This window comes from Chlorocebus sabaeus, chromosome X, assembly GCF_047675955.1.
Source record: "Chlorocebus sabaeus isolate Y175 chromosome X, mChlSab1.0.hap1, whole genome shotgun sequence".
NCBI classification, from domain to species: Eukaryota; Metazoa; Chordata; class Mammalia; order Primates; family Cercopithecidae; genus Chlorocebus; species Chlorocebus sabaeus.
Genome location: NC_132933.1, coordinates 46,255,387 through 46,277,106, shown reverse-complemented (window position 1 = coordinate 46,277,106; position 21,720 = coordinate 46,255,387). Strand labels below are relative to the sequence as shown.

The 21,720-nt window shown below is 36.6% G+C and overlaps 1 protein-coding gene across 13 annotated transcripts in view; it reads right to left on the bottom strand.

The window, feature by feature from the left end:
- The window catches only part of RBM41 (RNA binding motif protein 41), a 63,427-nt gene extending 43,312 nt beyond the window's left edge, over nucleotides 1-20,115 (bottom strand). Inside the window, exons 1-6 of one of the 13 annotated variants that reach the window (XM_073013486.1) lie at nucleotides 19,365-19,427; nucleotides 18,462-18,519; nucleotides 16,554-16,670; nucleotides 15,779-15,971; nucleotides 15,259-15,463; nucleotides 13,308-13,379 (exon numbers count right to left, since the gene is read on the bottom strand). In XM_073013486.1, coding sequence (XP_072869587.1) covers nucleotides 13,308-13,379; nucleotides 15,259-15,463; nucleotides 15,779-15,967 — 466 coding nt within the window. In that variant the 5' untranslated portion in view covers nucleotides 15,968-15,971; nucleotides 16,554-16,670; nucleotides 18,462-18,519; nucleotides 19,365-19,427. The other 12 variants (XM_073013487.1, XM_073013488.1, XM_073013484.1 and 9 more) reach the window with 12 other exon arrangements.
- Nucleotides 20,116-21,720: the final 1,605 nt, after the last annotated feature.

Here is a 21,720-nt window from a genome sequence, read left to right as displayed (position 1 = left end):
TGAGTCAATTAAACCTCTTTCCTTTAAAAATTACCCAATCTCTGGTATTTCTTTATAGCAGTGTGAGAATGGACTAATAAAGCTATAAAATAAAAAACTAGCAATATAAAGGAACAAATTGCTGGTACATGCCACAACATGGAGAACCTCAAAAACTTTATGGTTCCTGAAAGAAGTCAGATTCAAAAGACCACGTATTGTAAGATTCTATTCATTATGAAATATCTAGAAAAGGCAAATTTGTAGAGACAGAGGCTTGGGGTATATGTGGGAGTCATTTACTGCAAATGAGCCCTAGGGAATTTTGCCAGGTGATGGAAATGTCCTAAAATTGGACTCTGGTTTTGATAGCACAATTCTATGAATTTACTAAAAATCACTGAATTAAACGCTTACAATAGGTGGATTTTATCATGTGTAAATTATAGACCTCAATAAAGCTGTTTAAAAAGAAACAAATTATTCAGAATCACAAAAGGTGAGAAGAAAGAGAAAACAGAAAATGTACTGAAAGTCATTAAAGGATAATTAAATTAATGGAAAGGTACCATGTTCACATTTGAAGATTTGAAGACTCATAGATATGTCAATTGACCTCAACTGACTTAAATGCTCGATGAAATCCCAATCAAAATCATATAAAGGTATGTATATATGTGTAACTTGATAGATTTTCAAATTTACATGGAAAGGCAAAGTGTCAAAAGTAGACAAAACACTTTTGAAGAAAAACAAGTCGGAAAGAATTATTCTCCAGATTTTAAAACATCATAAAGCTAGACTGTATGATATTGATTCTAAAATGGCCAAAAAGACCAAAGGAACAAAAGAGAGAATAAAAAAAAATTCATTCATATATGAACACCTGATACTGCAACACAACAACAGTCTAGACATTTTCAATATTTGGTGTTAGGGTAGAAGACTATCTACATGAGGGAAAAAAGGAACGAGAACCCTACTTTATACTATATACATAAATCAATTCCAGGTGGATTAAAGACTTAAATGTGAAAGGCAAAAAACATAAAGGTTTTAGAATAAAGAACAGTATCAAGGCCGGGTGCGGTGGCTCATGCCTGCAATCCCAGCACTTTGGGAGGCCAAGGAGGGCAGATCACCTGAGGTCAGGAGTTTGAGACCAGCCTGGCCAACATGGTAAAACCCCACCTCTACTAAAAACACAAAAATTAGCTAGGTGTGGTGGCACATGTCTGTAATCCCAGCTACTTGGGAGGCTGAGGCATGAGAACTGCTTGAACCCAGGAGGCGGAGGTTGCAGTGAACCAGGCCACTGCACTGTGGCCTGGGTGACAGGGGAAGACTCTTTGTCTCAAAAAAAAAAAAAGGATTTATTAATCAAAGCACAAAACCACTAAGTATAAAGAAAAAATTAATAAATTTTATTACATAGAGATCAACAACTTTTATTTACCAAAAGATACCATAAAAGCAGTGAAGTGACAAACTATAGAATTAGAACATACATTTTCAACATATATTACCAACAAAGAACAAATATCCATAATAATAAAAAGACTGGTACAAATTTATAAGAAAATGCACTTAAGATTAGAGAAAAAATGGAGACAGTATTCAAGATGTATAACCTCAACACTTTCCTACCTCCTTCCTTCCTGTAGAGAGGTGGCAATAACTGAGATGTGCTATATCTTAGTGCTTTGGTGTTTACCCATTGGTTATTTTGTTTTTAAAATTATTTATCGCTGAATTCAAGATTCACAAGCTATTGTTTTGATAGATGCCTAAAGTGACCTCTGAACCAACACTGCGTCTGGACAAAGATCTGGACAAAGATACAAACAGATGGAAAGACATTCAGATAGTAAATAGGCATTTTCATATTTGCTAAATGGGCAAAAGAACTGAATAGCCATTTCACAAAGCAGACTGTCCAAATGGCCAGGCAATGTGTAAGAAGGTATCTAACATCACTAGTTATCAAGAATGAAATTAAAACCACAATGAAACAAACAATATAGGCTGACTCTTAAAATGACATCCTGAAAGGTACACACACACACACACACACACACACACACACACACGAACACGAAGGCAGGGGAACTGTTTGGGGAACTGTCCTAAAGCAAACTAAGTGTAATGTGTGATCCCTGATTGTATTCTGGATTTATAATTGAGAAACCTGATTGCAACATTAGAGAAGCAATGTTAAATTTCTTGAGTGATCATTATACTGTGATTGCACAGGAGAATGTCTTTGTTCTTAGGAGATACTTAATTAAGTATTTAGGAGTAAATCCTTCTTATGTCTGAAACTTATTCCAAATAGTAAACAAACTACAGACAGACACACTCATATGGAGGAAGAGAGAGGTAAAGTAAATGTGGCAAGTTGTCAATAGTTGGTGAATGCAGGTGAAGGGTGTGGGTGTATTCTTTCAATTTTTCTCCATATTTGAAATTTTCCAAAATAAAAGGTTGAGGAAAATAACACTTGACTAAATGCTTTTAAAAAAGTAACATAAATCGGTCAGATGTGGTGGCTCACGCCTATAATCCCAACACTTTGGGAGGCCAACGTGAGTGGATCACTTGAGGTCAGGAGTTCCAGACCAGCTTGGCCAACATGGCATGTGCCACCATCCCTGGTGAACATTTTGTATTTTTAGTCTCTACTAAAAATACAAAAATTAGCCAGGGATGGTGACAAACATCTGTAATCCCAGCTACTCGGAAGGCCGAGGTACGAGAATTGCTCAAACCTGGGAAGTGGAGGTTGCAGTGAGCTGAAATCATGCCACTGCACTTTAGCCTAGGCAACAGAACGGACTCTGTCTCAAAAAAAAAAAAAAAAAAAAAAAAGTAACATAAATAAATGTTAACTAATAATAAAGGGAAAAAAGCACAACAAAATACAAGTAAATACTCATCAGATTAGAGTCTGACGATACCCGTTGTGGACAAGGATGTAGAGCAACCTAAACATTTCCACATGGCTGGTGGAATTTTAACTTGGGTGTTTCCCTTCAGAAATTAGTTAACAGCTATTAAAGTTGAAGACATGTGAACACTTCACCACTCAATTCCACTCCTAGATATATACCCTGAGAAACTCCTGCACATGTGTCCCAGAAAACATGTACAAGAAATATCACAGTGACAGAAGTGATATATATAGCCCCCCAAATGGGAACACCCAAATGTGCAACTACAGTAGAATGGATAAACTATGGTATGTTCATATAAAGGAATATTATACTATACTTCAATGAAAATGAACTATGGCTACACATAGCAATATATACGAATATCTCAAATATAATTGCCAGAAAACACCACAATATTGAGTAGAAAAGGAAGACCCAGTAGAATACATACAACATAATTCACTGACACAATGCTTAAGCACAGGCAAAACTAAACACTGTCTAGTGCTGCATGTACCGGTGGTAAAGATATAAAGAAAAATAAGGAAACTATCACAAGTTAGGGCAGTGGTTATATCTAGTGGGAAGAGGGTTGTGATTTGTGAGGGGCATTATGGGGATTTTTTGGAGTATCGGCATGTTCTATTTCTTGATCTGATTAAAATGTTTTAAGCACTGTTTGGCATGATCTATTTCATTATAAAAAGATGGTTTGCAAAAGAGCGAATGAGAGGTGAACAAGTGGCAATAAGTAAACGTACTGAGTTAAATAGAAACCTCCCAAAATTCATGTCTACTCAGAACCTCAGAATATGACCTTATTTGGAAATAGGCTCTTTGCAGATATAATTAGTTAAGGTGAAGTCACAGGGTAGGCTCTGAGTCCAGTGACTGATGTCCTTATAAGAAGGACATGTGAAGATACTGAGACAGACACAGTCAGCAACCAGAATGCCATGTGATGGCAGAGGCAGAGATTGAAGAGATGCATCTATAATCCAAGAACTGCCAGCAAACACCAGAAGCTAAGAGAGAGATATGGAACAAATTCTCCCTCAGAGCCACTAGAAGGACCCAACCTTGCCAACATCTTGATTTTGTAGCCTCCACAACTGTGAGAGAATAACTTTCTGTTGTTTTAAGTTATTCACTATAACCAGCATCCTACTTCCCAGTACCAAAGTCTGTATTAGATTCCTAGGGCTGCCATAACAAAGTTCTACTGGTACTGGGAAGTAAGATGCTGCTTTAACAAATACCTAAAAATATGGAATTGGATTTGGAATTGGGTAATGAGTAGAGGCTGGAAGAATTTTGAGCTGCTTGATCGTAAAAGCCTGTATTACATTGAGGAGATTGTTGGTAGAAATATGGATGTTAAAGGCAATTCTGGTGAGGGCTCAGAAAGAAATAAAGAGACAGTAGACAAAGCTTCTATTATCTTAGAGAATATATGTGTTCATGATTATATACATGTAATCATGAACAAATTGTTGCTAGACGTATAAATGTTAAAGGTACTTCTGGTAAGGCCTTAGAAGGAAATGATGAACATGTTATTAGACACTGGAAGAAAAACAATATTTGTTATAAAGTGGCAGAAACTTGGCTGAATTGAGTTCTGTTGGGTGAAAAGTCTAACTCAAAAGTGACAAACTGATATTTCGCTAAGGAGATGAATGGGCAAAGTGTGGAAGATGCAGGCTAGTTTCTCCCTGATGCTTATAATAAAATGAAAGAGGAAGGAGGAAAATTGAAGAAGGAACTGTTAAGAAAAAAGGGGACAACACTTGATGATTGGGAAAATTCTCAGCCTATACAGATAGTGTGCTCTGGAAACAGGGCCAAGGGTATAGATGGACAAACTTTCATTGAAGATATTAAGTGTTAGGGTGTCAGGATCTAATCAACCATCTCAGCAGAAGCCAGGAATACAGATGGGGTTATCTAGGAAGAATCTGTAAAGAAACCTCAAGTCTAATGGTGTAAATCTTTTGACATATATGAGACTGACAATGTTTTTGAGAATCTTATACCAGCAAAAACTACCAGTGCCAGCCTGGTGTGAAAGAGACGGAGACAGGACAAAGGAAGGATAATTACGAGAGCAAAGCCACAGACATAGAGGCCAGAGAAGATGGGGCTATAGCTGCCCTGATAGACTGAGAATATGGGCCCAGTGGACAAAGCATTGAGCCCAGACTATTACTCACAGGCCTTGAAAACTAATAGAATTTGCCATGCTAGGCTACAAACTTGCTTCAGACCAGCAACCCCTTTATTCCCTCATTTTTGCCCTTTCAGAATGGGAATGTCAATCTTACGCCTGTCCCACTATTTTAAATTGGAAGCAGATAACTCGTTTTCTAGCTCCACCAGTCTCTGGATGGAGAGAACTTTTGCCCCAGGATGGACCATATCCAGAACCTCACCCATACCTGATATAGATGATTTAGATAATAAGACTTAGGACTTTTTGAGTTGGTATTTAGATATTTGGGACTTAGACTTGGTGTTGGAATGGGTTAAGACTTTTGGGGATGTTGTTTGTTTTACACGTGGATGGATGTGAATTTTTGGCACCAGAGGGCAGACTGTACTAGGTTGAATAGTATACCTCCAAAATTCATGTCCACCTGGAGCCACAGACTGTGAACATATTTGGAAACAGGGTCTTTGCAGATATAGTTAAATTAAGATGAAATAATACTGGATTAGAGTGGGGACTAAATCCAATGACTGATATCCTTTCAAGAGAGCAATGTGAAGACACAGAGACACAGATACATGAGAATGCTATGTGATGACAGAGGCAGAGACAGGAATTATGCATCTATAAACCATGGAACACCAAGGATTGCTAGCAACTACCAGAGCTAGAAGAAGTAATGAAGGATATTCTCCTAGAGAGAGAAGAGAGAGCATGGCCCTGTTGACACCTTTGATTTTAGACTTCTAGCCTCCAGAACTGTGGAGAGGATAAATTTCTGTTGTTCTAAGCCACCAGATTTATAATAATTTGTTACAGCAGCCCCAGGAAACTAATACAGTAATTATAGAAAACTCTTCTAAGAATTGTGCTGTAGAAAGGGCAAACTATTGATACATACAACTATATGAATGAATCCCAAAAACATTATGCTGAATTAAAGAAACCTTACACAAAGAACATATACTGTATGATTCCAGTTATATGAAGTTATAGAACAAGCAAAACTAATCTATGGTGAAAAAAAATGAAAACACTAGTTGCCTCTAGGATGGGAATTACTGGAAAGAAGTAAGCTGAAACTTTCTGGGGTGATAGTAATCTTCTGTGTTGATAAGGGTTAAGTTACACAGTGTGTCCTGGAGATGGTCCGATGATTGTCTTTATTCCTAATTTCATGTTCAGTGATAACATATTGGTAGCTTGAAACTGGCTATGGTGGTAATATGTACACCTTAGAAACTGGCAAATGATACAAATCAGGGCCGGTTTTCCCCGCCCCCCCCCCCCACCCGCCGGAGAGTTAGTTGTTAAACATTTACCAGTATATCACTACACAGATTTATATACTGGTCAAAAGTCAACAAACGAACACTTAAAATATCTTTACATTTAACTGCTTGCAAATTTTGCAACAAAAGAAAAATCATTAATAAATATTTAACTCTAATTAACAGTATACATGCTGAAGTATTTGGGGGAAGGAATTTACATCAGTGGTTTTCTAAAATACATTAATAAAGATGGATTGATAGATGGGTATGGGTATAGATAGATATGTGATAAGGCAAAATATTAATGGTAGATTCTAGATGGTAATATAATGGTTCTTTGTGATAAAATTCTTTCAACTTTTCTGTGTGTTTGAAAATTTTCACTGAAAACAAAGAATAGAAAAAATCTTTTCCCATTAGGATATCAAAAATATTAACATATGATATTACCTATTTAATATTATCTTTTTAGGATTTAAATTTTTATATTTCACTTTTTAAATGAACTGCTACTTATTATGGTATACAATAGAAGAAGAAGATCTAAATGTATTATTTGTTCAAGTAGCTAATCAATTGAAAGACATTTTTCATTTTTATCATTTTCTTTAGATAGTTCATGGTAGGCATATGTAGACCATGGAGTCTGACAAGTGATACAAGTCATGTTAAAACCCTAAAAGGAGATAAGCAATACTGGGGATGACTGAAGTTCTTTAAAGATAAAAGGGATAGGATCCAGCACAAAATTATACAAATTAGCCATAAGCTGGAAGGACTTCCCCAGCACTGAGTCAAGAGGGAAGAAAACAAGGATGAGGATACAGAAATTAACAGAGCATGAAGCAGGAAATGGATGAAAGTTCTTGCCGATGGCAGTTTCCTTTGAAATAGGATGGAAGACTGTTAAAAATGACAAAATAATAGGAAAGGAAAGAGTAATGAGGATCTAAAATCGTATTTATAAGGAATGAAATAGTGAGCTCACTAGGGAGTAGGAGATAGATTGTTGAACAAGGGAGAGGCTCTAACCAATAACAGAGACAAGAAAGTTGTAGAGGCAATAATCAACAAAGTTATGATTTCTTTCTAGCAATGCCCAGAAGCCATGATGTAGAAATAGAGAAGGCAATTAGTTTGGTTGATTTGAGTTTGAGGTTTTGCTGAGTAGATGTGATACATAGACAAGGAAGCAAAGAGAATGATTCATTGTCAAGATGGGTGGTTAAATAATGGATGACAGTGTCTAAGCGAGATTTGAAAGGAAGAAGAAACAGAAAGGGATTGACAGACTGGGAGAAAATAAAAAGGTCAAGGAACCGGACACGTAAACAGGATTGAAGAGAAAGTGTGTGAATTAAAGAGAGTTATGCGAGCCAGAAGGATAAGAAAAAGGTTGTAGTCACAGAGTACCATACTATAGTTGAAGATTTCAGAGGAAATATATTTCAAGAGCTAATTTATGTTTCTTTCTCACTGATTCAAGGTTAGAAAATGGAATACGTATAACTCCAGAAAAGTTTGTCTCGAGATACAGTAAAATCACACTTAATAAACCAATAAATCTTTTCCAATCACATATACAAGTGCTGTGGACAAAAGTATAGACTTTTGTGTAAGGACAGACATGGATTTAAGTCCCAGCATGGCCACTTTGATCTTAAGAAAATCACTTATGCCCACTGAAGCTCAATCTCATTTTCTGTAAATTGGATATAATACTGTACTATCTCATAGAGTGCTGTAAGGTTTAAATGTGATAATTTACAAAAATACTTAGCACAAGGACTGGCACAAATAAGTCCTCAAAATTAGTAGCTATTAGGACTTGTTTCTGGGTAAGATGAAGTAAGCACACTTCACTCTGTCACTCCCATTGAATAAAGTTATAAAACCTGGAGAGAATGTATGGTACATTTAAATGTTACGAAGAGTAAATGGTAGCAGGTGGAAGGGGTAAGAAACCAAGAATTTGAAATAACAAAGAACTCATGCCCAGAAGAGACATGGCATAATCAAATTGCTGAAAATAAAGAGAAAAAAAATTTTTAAAAGCCTCTTACATTTATGGTCAATTGATTTTTCACACAGATATTAAGACAATTCAATGGAAAAGAATAGTCTTTTCAACTACAGGCACCAGGACAATTGGCTATCCATATACTAAGAGATGAATGTAACTCAAACAGCGAGGTTTGTAGCATTTCAACTTTCCATCATCCCATTTCCCCTTCTCTAGCTTTGCAGTAGCCTTGAAAACCAACAACCTCGCAACAACAGAAGCTGCAAAACCCAGCGGTCTATCTGAAACTGGAGTGGCAGACCAGTTCTGGAGCACCACAAAAGCACCATCCTTGGAGAATTTTCACTATTTTACCTGGATGGAACGATTTGACCTGCCTGGCACTTCAATGAAAAGCCACATTCTGAGATGTAATTGGTATGACAATTACAGTAGAAAGTATGGGAGGTAGAGAACAGCTAAACAAAGTTTTTTAATATAATTGAAATTAAGTTGGTTTTAATACAAATTAATTTATTTAAGCCAAGAGGTTAATTGTAATCCCCAGAGCAACCACTAACACACACACACACACATACACACACTAATAGTAAAAGAGGCAAGAAGTTAATTAAAATGGCACATTGGAAAAATCTATTTAACATGAAAGAAGGAATAAATGGAGGAACACAGGAACAAAAAAGATACAAGAGAAACAAAACAAAAAGTAAAACAGCGGATGTAAATCCTTATTAACAGACTAATTAAATACATTAAAATAAATGAACTAAACTCTCCACTCAAAAGGCAGAGATTGAAATAATTGATTAAAAGAAGAAAATATAATCCAAACTATTTGCTGTCATGAGACATACTTTAGATTCAAAAACACAAATAGATTGAAAGCAAAAAGATGGAAAAAGATGTTCCATACAAATAAGAACCAAAATAGAGCTGAGTTTTAGAAATTTGAGTCTTCTTTCTGTTTAACTTCATCAGTCTAGCTAAGGGATTATAAATTAGTTGATCTTTTCAAGAACTAACTTTTGGTTTTGTTGATGTCCTCTATTTTTTCCTCTATTTCATTTATTTTTGCTCCATTTTTTATTATTTTTTTTCATCAGCTTGATTTGGATTTAGTTTGCTCTTCTTTTTGTAAGGTCTTCAGGTGGAGATTTCAGTTATTAATTTGAAATCTTTCTTCTTTATTAATATAGGCACATATAGCTATGGGCATTACAGCTAAATACCCCCTAAACACTGATTTTATTGTACTCCATAAGTTTTGGCATGTTGTGTTTTAATTTATCTCAAAATACATTCTAATGTTCCTTTTGATTTCCTTTTAATTCATTGATTGTTTGGTAGAATGTTAATTTCCACATATTTGTAATTTTCCTAAATGTGCTTCTGTTATTTATTTTGAATTTCATTCCACTGTGAACAGAAGTGGAAAGAGTGGACATCCTCATGTTATTTTTGATCTTTGGGGAAGAATTTCAACTTTTCACCATCAATTATGAGGTTAAGTATTAACACACAAATGTGGCCAATTGATTTCTGACAAAAATGCAAAGGCAAGTAAATGGAGAAAGGATACTCTTTTAACAGTTGGTTCTAAAACAACAGGACATTTGAAGCCAAAAAAAAAAAAAATTAGTGAACTTTAAACTAAACTTCATACCTTAGATAATTATCAAGTCAAAATGGATCATAGATCTAAATGTAAAAAGTACAACTATATAACTATCAGAAGAAAACACAGGAAAATATCTTTTTCATGAACAGGTAGAGTTCTTAGATACGTATAAATGCACATACATAAAAAGCAACCCATGAAAGGATCAACTGATGAACAAGATTTTAGAAGACTGGAAAACATTTTCTCTGAGGTAAAAGACTTATACACTGAAAACTACAAAATGTTGCTGAAAGAAATTAAAGAAGACACAAATAGACATCCCATGTTCATGAATTAGAAGACAACACTGTTAAGACGTCAATACTAACCAAAGTGATGTACAGATTCAATGTAAGTCCTACCAAAATGTCAATAACATTTTTTACAGGAATAGAAAAATCCATTCTAAAATTCATATGGAATCTCAACCGATCCCTAAATATCCAAAACAATTTTGAAAAAGAACAAAGTTGGAGTTCTCATACTTCCTGATTTCAAAACTTACTACAAGGTTACAGTAATTAAAACAGTGTGGTACTGGCATAAAGACAGGTATATATAGTCAAATGATTTTTGAATAGGGTGCCAGGATCATTCAGTGTGGAAAGAACAGTCTTTTTTCAACAAGTGGCACTGGGAAAACTGAATATCAACATGAAAAAAATGAAGTTGAATTCTTACCTTAATACCATACACAAAAATTAACTCAAAATGGTTCAAAGACCTAAATGTAACAGCTAAAGCTATAACACTCTCAGAAGATAACATAAGGAAAAGCCTTCATTTCATAACAATGGATTTGGCAATGATTTCTTGGTATGACACCAAAAGCATAGACGACAAAAGAAAAAAATCGACAAATTGGACTTCATTGAAATTAAAAACTTTGTGCATCAAAGGACAGAGTGAAAAGTCAACTCTCGGAATAGGAGAAAATATTTGCAAATCAGGTATCTTATAATTATCAGTGTATATATTGATATACTGAATATATATAGAACTTCCACAACTCAACAACAAACAAGTAACTTATTTTAAAAATGGACAAGAGATTTGAACAGATACATCTCCAAAGAAGATATACAAATGGCCAAAAAGCATAAGAAAAGATGCTCAACATCACTAATCATCAGGGAAATTGAAATTGAAATCAAAACCACAATAAGATACCATTTCACACCCACTAAGATGGCTATTATTTTTTAAGAAAAGAAAATAATAAGTGTTGTCAAGGGTATGGAGAAACTGGAACTCTTATCTTGTGCATTGCTGGTGGGAATGTAAAATGGTACAGTCTCTATGGAAAATGATATGGCAGTTTCTCAAAAAATTACATGTAGAATTACCATGTGATCCAGCAATTCCACTTCTGAGTATATACCCACAATAACTGAAAGCAGGTATTCAAACAGATATTTGTACACCCATGTTCAGAGCAGCATTATTCACAAAAACTAAAACATGGAAACAACTTAAGCATCCATGAACAGATAAACAAAATGTGCTATATACATACAATGGGATATTATTCCACCTTAAAAAGAAAATTCTGACACATGCTACAACTTAGATGAATCTTGAAGATATTATGCTAACTAAAGCCAGTCACAAAAGGACAAATATTGTATGATTCCACTTATATGAAGTACCTAGAGTAGTCAAATTCATAGAGACAGAAAGTAGGATGGTGGTTCCAGAGGGTGGTGGGTTGGAGAAAACGGGGAGTTAGTATCTAATAAGTACAGAGTTTCGGTTTGGGAAGATGAAAAATTTCTGGAGATGGATGGTTGTGATAGTTGCAGAACAATGTGAAAGTACTTAATGCCATAGAACTACACACTTAAAAATGGTTTAAATGGTAAATTTTATGATATGGATATTTTACCACAATAAAAAAATTTGCTCTGCAAAAGACACTGTTAAGAGAATGAAAAGACAAGCTACAGACTGGGAGAAAATGTGTGAAAATCACATATCCAACAGAAGATTGTGTTTAGAATATATAAAGAACTCTCAAAAGTCATCAGGAAGAATATAAACAACCCAATTATAAAACAGCAAAAGATTTGAACAGACACTTTAGCAAACAGGATATAAGGATGGTAAATAAGCACATGAAAGATGTTCAACATCATTAGCCATTAAAGAAATGCAAATTAAAACTACAATGAGGTACCACTTCACAGCTATTGGAATAACCAAAATAAATACTGACAATACCAAGTGCTGACAAAGATGTAGAGCAACCAGAACTCTCATACATTGCTGGTGAAAATGCAAAATGGTACAGCCAGTCTGGAAAATGGTTTGGCAGTTTCATATAAAGTTAAATGTACACTTACCATATGACCCAGTAATCCCACTTCTAGATATTTACCTTAGAGAAATAAAAACTTATGTTCACAAAAAAACCTGTACAAGAACGTTCATATCAATATTATGCATAGCCATCATAACCTGGAAACAACCCAAATGTACTTCAATGGGTGAACGGATAAACAAACTTTGGAATGTCCATATGATGAAACGCTACTCAGCAAAATGAATGAACTATTGATACACGCAACAACTCAAATGAGTCTCAAAGGCATTATGCTGAGTGAAAGAAGCCAATCTCACAAGGTTACATGTTGTATGATTCTATTTACATGACATTTTCTAAAAGATAAAACTACAGTGATGGAAAACCATCAGTGATTGTCAGGAATTATGGTGGGTTGAGAATGACTATAAAGGGACAGCATGAGGGAGTTTTTTAAGGTGATGAAGCTGTTCTCTTTCTTGATTGTGGTGGTGGTTACATGAATCTACATGATTTACAATTCACAGAATTGTACACCAAAAAAGAAGAAGCCCCATGCAATTTTATTGGAAGTTCATTTCAAAAGTAAGAAAATATTAGCTATCATATCATCATCAATCATTATACTTTACTGATTAATAAAAATATTCAGAATTATTTGTGAAATGGGATCTAAAAATCATTAAGGTCAATTTATGTCTGGTACAACAACTTAAATGTATAGAGAAAAAACAACAGCACTAAATGTAAAAGCTTTAAAACTTCTACTAACTCCTCTCTTTAATATTCTGTATCAGGATAATATGCTCCTTCTGGATCATTGCCTATAAACATTGTCATATACTGAATATGGAATTAAATAAGTGCTCAACTGGGACCCTAGGTTACATTCCTAAATCTAACACTATAAGAAAACTCTCGACTTGCCTTTTGTGCCTAATTTTATCTTCCTCTTCATTGAGGTCATGTACTTGTCTGCACTTGTCTTTTTGTGGTATGCTGTGAAGGTTTAAAGCAAGGAGTTTCAAAGATAGGAAACAGAACAGATTCATACACCACCCGCCCTCCACCCCAAATACCAGGTACTGCTCTAAGTGATTTACATGTATTATCTCACTTAATCCTCTTAATAACCCTATAACATAGCTACTATTAATATTCTCATTTTACAGATGAAGATACTGAAGCATAGAGAGGTAACTTGCCTAGCATCTCATAGCTAGTAAGTGGGGGAGCCAGGATTTTCCCAGGCAGTCTGCCTCCAGAGTCCATGTTCTTAATCTTTATGCTAAATGTCTCTCCACAAAAGGCTATTCATTTGTTCATTCATTCCTTCCTTCACCACTGCTCTGCCATGTCTATAGTCTTTCTATTTCTAACAAATCATTCATCTATTCTCACGGCCTTAACATGTCATCTAAGGAGAGTTGATTCCCAGTTCTATATATCTAGTTCTGACCTCTTTCCTGAGCTTCACTGCTGCATTTCCAACTGTCTCCTCAACATCTGCATTTGATGATCCTGCTATTCTCACAAAGTCAACATGTTTAAAATCAAACTCATCATCCTTCCTCAAAATTTCCCCATAAAGGTTTTCTTAAATTTGCCAATTGGTAAGTCACACAGCCTTGAAACCTCTGGATTATCTTTGACACATACCTCTCCATTGACCTCCCTCCTTCATTTTCAGTCAACAAGTTTTATTAGTCCTTCCCTTATAAACCTACCTCTCTCCAATTTCACTACTATCACTCTAGACCAAGTCTTCATGCCTAAATGACTATAATATCTCCTATCCATTCTCCCTGCTTCCAGTTCTTCCTCTCTCTAATCCTATGTATTGACCACCAGATTAATAATTTTCAAATATGGCTTTTATCATGTTACTTCTGGTTCAAAAACCTTCAATCATATTGAAACTAACTGATAACTAACTCTGTATAGGTCTATACTAGTCACCAAATACAGTTCAAAATTTTTAGCTACCTTTCTAACCTTGTCTCACATCTCCTCCATAGTAAGCACACTACACAGTGCTCACACCATCTGTTGCAATTGAAATGTCAGTACCTCTCTTTTCTAAAGAATAGGTAGTACTAAAAGAACATTTAAATCTTACCTCCTCTGAGAGGCCTTCTTCAATCACACCAATACACAGTGGCCTTTGCCTCCTCTGAACTCCAACAACACTTAGCAAATGTATCTAGTATTGTCACTAAATGTTACATGTTTCTCTCTCCAACCAGACTATACTTGGCACAAGGTGAGGAACCATTTCTTAAACTTCGATGCACCTTCCACAGCATCTAGCAAAACTTATCTGTCAAACTAAATCCTTCTTGTTAAGACACATACTATTTATCTATATTTTTTGTGCTAATTTGTAGTTCAGCCTAAAGACCCTTCACAATCTAGCTTCGCCTCCTCTTCCTTCCAGTGTCAACTCCTGTCATTCCCTGCCACTCCTTCTACTCCTGCCACATTAAACTTCTCATTGTTCCTTAGACACACCAGGTTCTTTCATAATCCTGTTGCTATTTACTATCTTTTATGTCCATTCCCCTTTATTTACCTGACAAATGCCCACTGATCCATCAGGAGTTAGTATAAATGTCAATTTCTGACTCCCCCAACTAGACTTAGATGCTCTGTATTCTGCGCTACCTCAGCATTTTATTCAAATCTCTGTAATAGTTTCCATGTTGTCATGCAACTAACTGTGCACATATTTGTCTCTCTTATGGTATTATACATTCCTCAAAAGTAGTGACAGTTTGTCTTTCCCCTATTCCCTTCACTAACTCTTCATATTTAATGCCCTGCTGTTTAATCTTTCTCTCAGTGAAAGAATATATCAAAGTCAGTGGGGATCACATACCTTGGTAATAAAGAGCCTTAAGGAAGGAGTGACGATCAGCTCCCTGAAATAAAGACTTTTCTATTTCCATTTCTCGCCGGGTCAGCTGTTTGCTCTTTGCAAATCTCTGTGGCAGGCAAAGAATGCGCTGACGCTCTGAGATCCTTTCTTCAATATCTTGAAGACGGTTCTGTATTGCTTCTGGAGTTGCCCTCAGTCTTGTCTTCTGAAACCAGAGGAATGAGACGGCATACATCATAGAGGACACAACCTGAACCTGATGATCTGGTGTCTCAAGTAAAAAGATGACCTGGGCCCAGAAATGAGTGTTTACAGAAAGTGTTAGCTAAGAAGTCAAGGAACAGCTTCTCTTTTACCAATGTCTGCATTCTAAAAATCAAAGAAGATTCAGACACCAAGCTCAGTTTTGTGAGAACTAAAAATGAAAAGGCTCTCAATGCTAAAATGAAGAGATTTTGCTGTTCCTTCGAGGAGAAAAACAAACAAACAAACAAACAAACAACAAAATTACCCCACTCACCTTTTCACCTGAAACATGGCTCTTCCAGATCAAGATTTCTGTTTCATTAAGCCCTAATTCCCTGAGAGAGGCAGTTTCCTGGTCCTTCTCATGCAGTGTCTGGAATTGGGACAAAGTCATAGTCCCAGCTGCTTCCTTCCCAAAGGGCTTGTACATAGTACCAGGAGCAAAGCTCTCTTTCTTAGACATACATCTGCAAAACGTGCAGGAGGAGAGTAAGAACATCTTGAGGTTACTACCATTCACAAAAATGGAGGTTCTACACTGTAAGAGGTACAATGAAACTCACTAGCAAATTTTCTTTTACATCTTATTTCTAAGCGACTGCAACAAAATGTAACTCCATCAATAGTCCCCTCATCTAGGAATAATAAACTAAATCAACAAATATTTATTGAGTATTTACTATGCATCAGATACTCTGCTAGATACTAAGGATTTAATAGCTTTAAAAAGATAAAAATGGCTCCTGCTTTTGTGGAAAAACAGTGGAACAGAGGCAAGTAAACAGGCAATGATAATACTGGGTTACAAGTGCTATGTTAAGGGAAATATGAGATGCTGTAGGAGGACATAAAATAGGTACTTGGCCCAGACTTAGTGAGATATGGGAGGCTTCCCAGAGGAAGACACAGAATCAAAACTCTGCCTAATACATTGAAGTCTGACAAAGAAAGGGAGGTGGGAGAGGAACATTCCATCTAGGCTTTAAGAGAGATCTGTCACCTGGAGGTGAGACTCTATGATACTCTCCGTTTGCAAAATCAATACCTACTCCTCAATGGAGACAGAAGTATCAAGTTGATGCTGAAGGAGGCTTTTCAGCTGCCTCTCCCCTTCTGTTTCCAGCTCCTCCAGGACATGCTCATCACTCTTCACACAGCTGTTTACCCTGGAGTAGATATAAGAATATATACAGAAAACAGTAGAGACTGTGAGTCTCAAAATATATTCCTTATCTATATTATCTACCATTAGAGACCCCATTTATTCAAAGACACTTCTCCAACAATTCATTGCCCTTTACCATTTAGTCCATGAATACTTACTAACTACCTGTCTACACAGAATGCACTATGCTAGGTACTGAGGGAAGTCAAAGGTGTTTAAGACATAGTCTCGATCCTTAAGAAGGTCACAATCTATTTAGGGAGAAAAAACATGTATGTACGTGTTGTGTGCATGTGCTTTGGCGGCGGTGGGAGGAGAGAATAATAACACATAGAAGCATAGGCCAAATTAGTAGAAATTCACAGAAGAGAAAATTGGTAGAAAAAGGTGGTAAAGGAAGACTTCAGAAAGGTACTCTTACGCTGACATTGAAAAGTGTGTGATGAACAAAAGGAAAACAGGAAAAGAGAGTACAAAGGGACAGTAATATATACTGAAGGATAATGAGAAGTAGTAATTTATCAAGCAGTTAAGTGACACAGTGCAAGTGATGGTTTAGACAGATGAATGTGGCTATAATATGCCATAGAGATTCAAAGGGAAGAAACAAGAAGAACTAGTTATGAAACTAGTGAAGTATACAGTGATGAAGGTCTAGACTGAAATGGTAATAGTGAAAATGGAAAGAAAGGGTTAGATGAGAGAGGACTTTTGGAAGCAGAGGCAAGGAAGTCAAAGATAATCCCAAAATTTCAGTCTGTGTAACTGAGAGAACAATGGTACCAATGAAGGAAAGCCAAAGCTCCAGATGGAATAAATGATTTGGGAAAGGGAAAGTCAGTATTGTTTTAGTCATGTTGAGTCTAGTACCTTTTACAACAGAAATGCCAGCATGAAGTATCAGGAGTACTTCAAATACATGATTCTGAAGGGACAGCATGAGTGACTGCCTAAAGGGAAAATGAGAGATGAGAGTCCGAGGCTGAATGTATAAATCTTGAGTCATCTGTGATAACAAGATCTGGAGCTCTGAGGAGGAGATCTCCAAGGAGAGAATGCAGAAAGAAATATGAAGATAGTCATAACATTTTTATAGCCTGGGCACCACTGTGTAGAAATCTAGGCCATGGCTAGCATGATCTAACTAAGTAATTAAAAACTCTTATTAGAGTGTAAAGAAATAACAGGGCCATTTAAGCATGAAACAACAGATTATAAAAAAAATACAAAAAATGAATTAACTCCAGGAAAAAAACCAAATATTAAATACTTTCCTTATAAAATAGCTCTTTCCTAGTGAGGTTATGATAAAGTCTAGAAAAACTAACACCCATAATTAAAAACAATATTCCCAGGCTCTAGAAAGACTTGGCCCTATTTTGGAAAATTCTAAATTATCTTTAGGCCCAAGGTGTTAAAAAATTCATTTTAAGTATCTCAATTGTTTATTACTTAGAATCCCAAAACTTCTTACTAAGTTTAAAGTTTCTAGACATCAACACACATGAATCTCAAAAAGAAATGTTGTGTAAAAAAATAAAGCAAGTCACGGAAAAATTAACATATGTGTCCATTTGTATAAAGTTGAAAAATAGATAAAACTAGGAACATTTCGTTTAGGGATAAATTCATATGTACTAGAAACTATTTGCTTTTTTAAAAGCAAGGGAATTAGTAACGCAAAATTCCGGATAGTGGTCACCTCAGAGGGGAACGAAGGGAGGGAAAAGACACAGTAGACTTCTAAGGGACTGGCAATGTCCTATTTCTGAAGCTTGCAGTGGATGCGAACCTTTATTATTCTTTAAGCTGTATATATACATTATACATTATTTTGCATGGATGAGATACTGCAAAAAAAAAAAAAAAAAAAAAACGTTAAAGGTTAGTTTCAGGCAGGGAAAGTCAAAAACGGTTTTTTAAAAGATGCAAGGAACTGACAATGCAGGAAAACATATCAGTAAGAATTTTAAACGCACTGCACTATTCCAGAGTGATGATTCTACTTGCAGCGTGAATCTAAAAATTAATTTAAGCCTGTCAATAGTTGGGAGGCTCGGGTCATTTAGGCTCAAGCGGCCATTTACCTCAGGACCAGTAAGGGGAACTGAGCCCAGCAATGCCTTCCACCTCCCCTCCCCCCATCCCAAAAAATCCAACCGCTTTGGTGCTCTCCTTCTACATTTAGAAACAAAGTATCGCTCCTTTACTTTAAGATTGGAAAGCGCTATATGGTTTCGGGGCCCGAGCAAGTAGTCTCCAACACACAGACGTTGCAAATAAATACGCTGGCCCCGAGCCTCTCTCAGGTGGAGGTGGAGGTAGGGGAGGACGAGGAGGGGTTGGCCCGAGGTACCTTCATCTCCGGCGCCGGGAATTGGTCAGCCTCAAACCCTTTTGCCTAGCTGGGTCCGTGTGAAACGACGAAGCCGCAGCACCCGGCCAGCTCCCGGGGCCCGTGCCGGGAGGGCATACCCACAGCAGCCGGGCCCGGTGGCAGCCCTTCCTGACCTTCGCTCTGCAGGCCTGTTCAGCTCGTCTCCCCTCCTCCCGTCTCCTTTGTCGTCTTCCCGCTCCCACGAAATCGCATCCCGAGAACGTGCAATACCCAAACCAGAAAGCAATTGAAGCCATTTTCAAAAGAAAAAGTAGAACAGAGCTCCCCTTGCCGCCTGCTCTTCAGACAATTCCTTACCTCTTCATGTTTCCACGGCCCCCTACCTCCAACTTGCGTAAATAGGCCGCGGACCTCAAGTCCCAGAACTCCGCGCGGCGGACTCTAAGGGGATTGTGATGGAGCATGGGGCTCTGGGAATTGTAGTAGCACAGAGCTATGGCAACAGAAAGAGAAAGTAGGTCTCGAGTGACAGGTATGCTGAACATTGTCCAAATATTGATTTTGAATTGCTCATCTAGGTTCAAAAGAAGACCCAAAATATCCAGCTCAAAAAACCGAGTCACCTTTGACTTTTTGATTCTCTCATTCATTACCACTAATTCCTGGCTCTTCTGTAATTTCCTCTGAACTTCTTATCAACACTGCTTTTCTTTCAAGGATTTATCCAGCCTACCTACCGTTTCCAGTCGAGCCTCTGCTTCATCCTTCATGATGTAGCCAGAGTCATCAGACACGAGTCTGACTATATCACCTGTACTAATGGTTCTCCTCTATCTGTAACAGAGACTTGAGAGTTTTGTCCACTTAGAATCAGAAGTCTGTGTGTATTCAGGTTCACAAATGTTTTACTGATAATTATGGTGAATCAAGAAAGAGGTATAGTATAGTGGTTAAAAGCATGGGCTCTTAGTTCCGAGAAATGGAAATGCAAATGTCTTTAAGTGTATGAAAAGATGTCCAATCTCACAAATTTTAAAGTGCACTGACTACCAGTACTCCTTAAAAATAGCAAGGTCATCAAAAACATGAGAATCTGTCACAGACAAAAGGAATCAAAGGAGTCATGATGACTAAAGTAATGCAGTATCTTGAATGGGATCCTGGAACAGAAAAAAAGACATGAGGTAAAAACTAAGGAAATGTGAATGAACTATGCTCTTTAGTTAATAACAAGGTTCGTTAGCTGTGACAAATGTACCAGAGTTATGCAAGGGAAACTGAGTTGCAGGTATGTGGAACTTTGTACTATGCAACCTTTCTGTAACTAAAACTGTTCTAAAACTTAAAGTTTGTTTTTAAAAGTACACTAAAGTACCATTTTTCACCTGACAGACTGGGAAAGATCCAAAAGTTTGATAACACACTTGTTTTATTGAGATTGTGGGGAAACAGGCGCTCTCAATACACTAGTGGTAGGAATATAAATTGGTACAACATCTATTGGGGGCAAATGAGGATACTACTAAAATCATAAATGTACATTCCCTTTAAAGCAGCAATTCAGTTATGAATAGAGTCCTCAATACTATATATCCTCTAACCTACTATCATTCCTTGCAACATTGTTTATAAAAACAAAAATGAAAATATCCAAGAACAAACTATGAAAATATATCATTCAGTGAAAAACTATGCAGCAGTTATAAAGATGACAAAGTTCTCTACGAACTGCTACTGAATAATCTCCAAAATATAGTTAGTGCAATAGCAAGATGCAGAACCATGTGTATACTATGCTTCTATTTGCATAAAAAGGGGAGCTCTAGTCACTTAAAAACTTACATATATGTGTTTTCTTGTATATGCACAACATATCTTTGGGAGAACTTACAGACAAATGATGAGTGAATGCCTCCAGGTAGGGGAACTGGATGGCTGAGGGACAAGGGCAGAAATAATTCTTCATTGTATCTTTTTGTGCCCTTTGAATTTTGAACCCATGACTACATTACCTAGTCAATACCTTTTTAATTAAAGAGAAACCCTCTTACATCTCAAGGAGCCAAAGAAGAAAAGATTGTAGATAATGGTGGGGGGCGGGGCATACTACTTGGATTTGAATCTCACTTCTCAGTTGACAGTATAGCACAACAGGGTTTTAGAGGCAATCTGGACTTGAATTTTTACTCTGGTAAGTTACTAGACTGTGGGTTTCAGTAAGTTTCTTTAACTGGTCTAGGCCAGTTTTCTCATCTGTAAAATGGGGATACCTCCTAAGAATAGGGTGACTGTCAAGCACATACAAAGGTATGGCTTTAAAGTTATTCCATGATTGAGTGGTAATCTATGAGTAAACAGTCAAATGTTAATTAGTAGATTTAGACTTATTCAAACTGCTTTGTATTGCCATGCTCAAGTTAGAGCAAAGGACCAAAAAGCAGCTACTGAAAAACATTGTAGAATTTCCTGTCCTGAGAACTTCTATCAGATCGAAAATGTCATGGTGAGCTACCTAAGACCTATCATATGCAAATAACTGTGCTCTTGAAGCATAAAGGTGAATGACTGCAGGCATAACATGTACCACTTTGTAGCTTTGGCACAGAACATGAACTGAATATAAGTATAAACAAAATGGGGGTCACATCATCGCCTGCACCAGGTAAATCCTATACGGTGGTAGAGCTGAATTTTGTGGCTCAACCAATCTGTC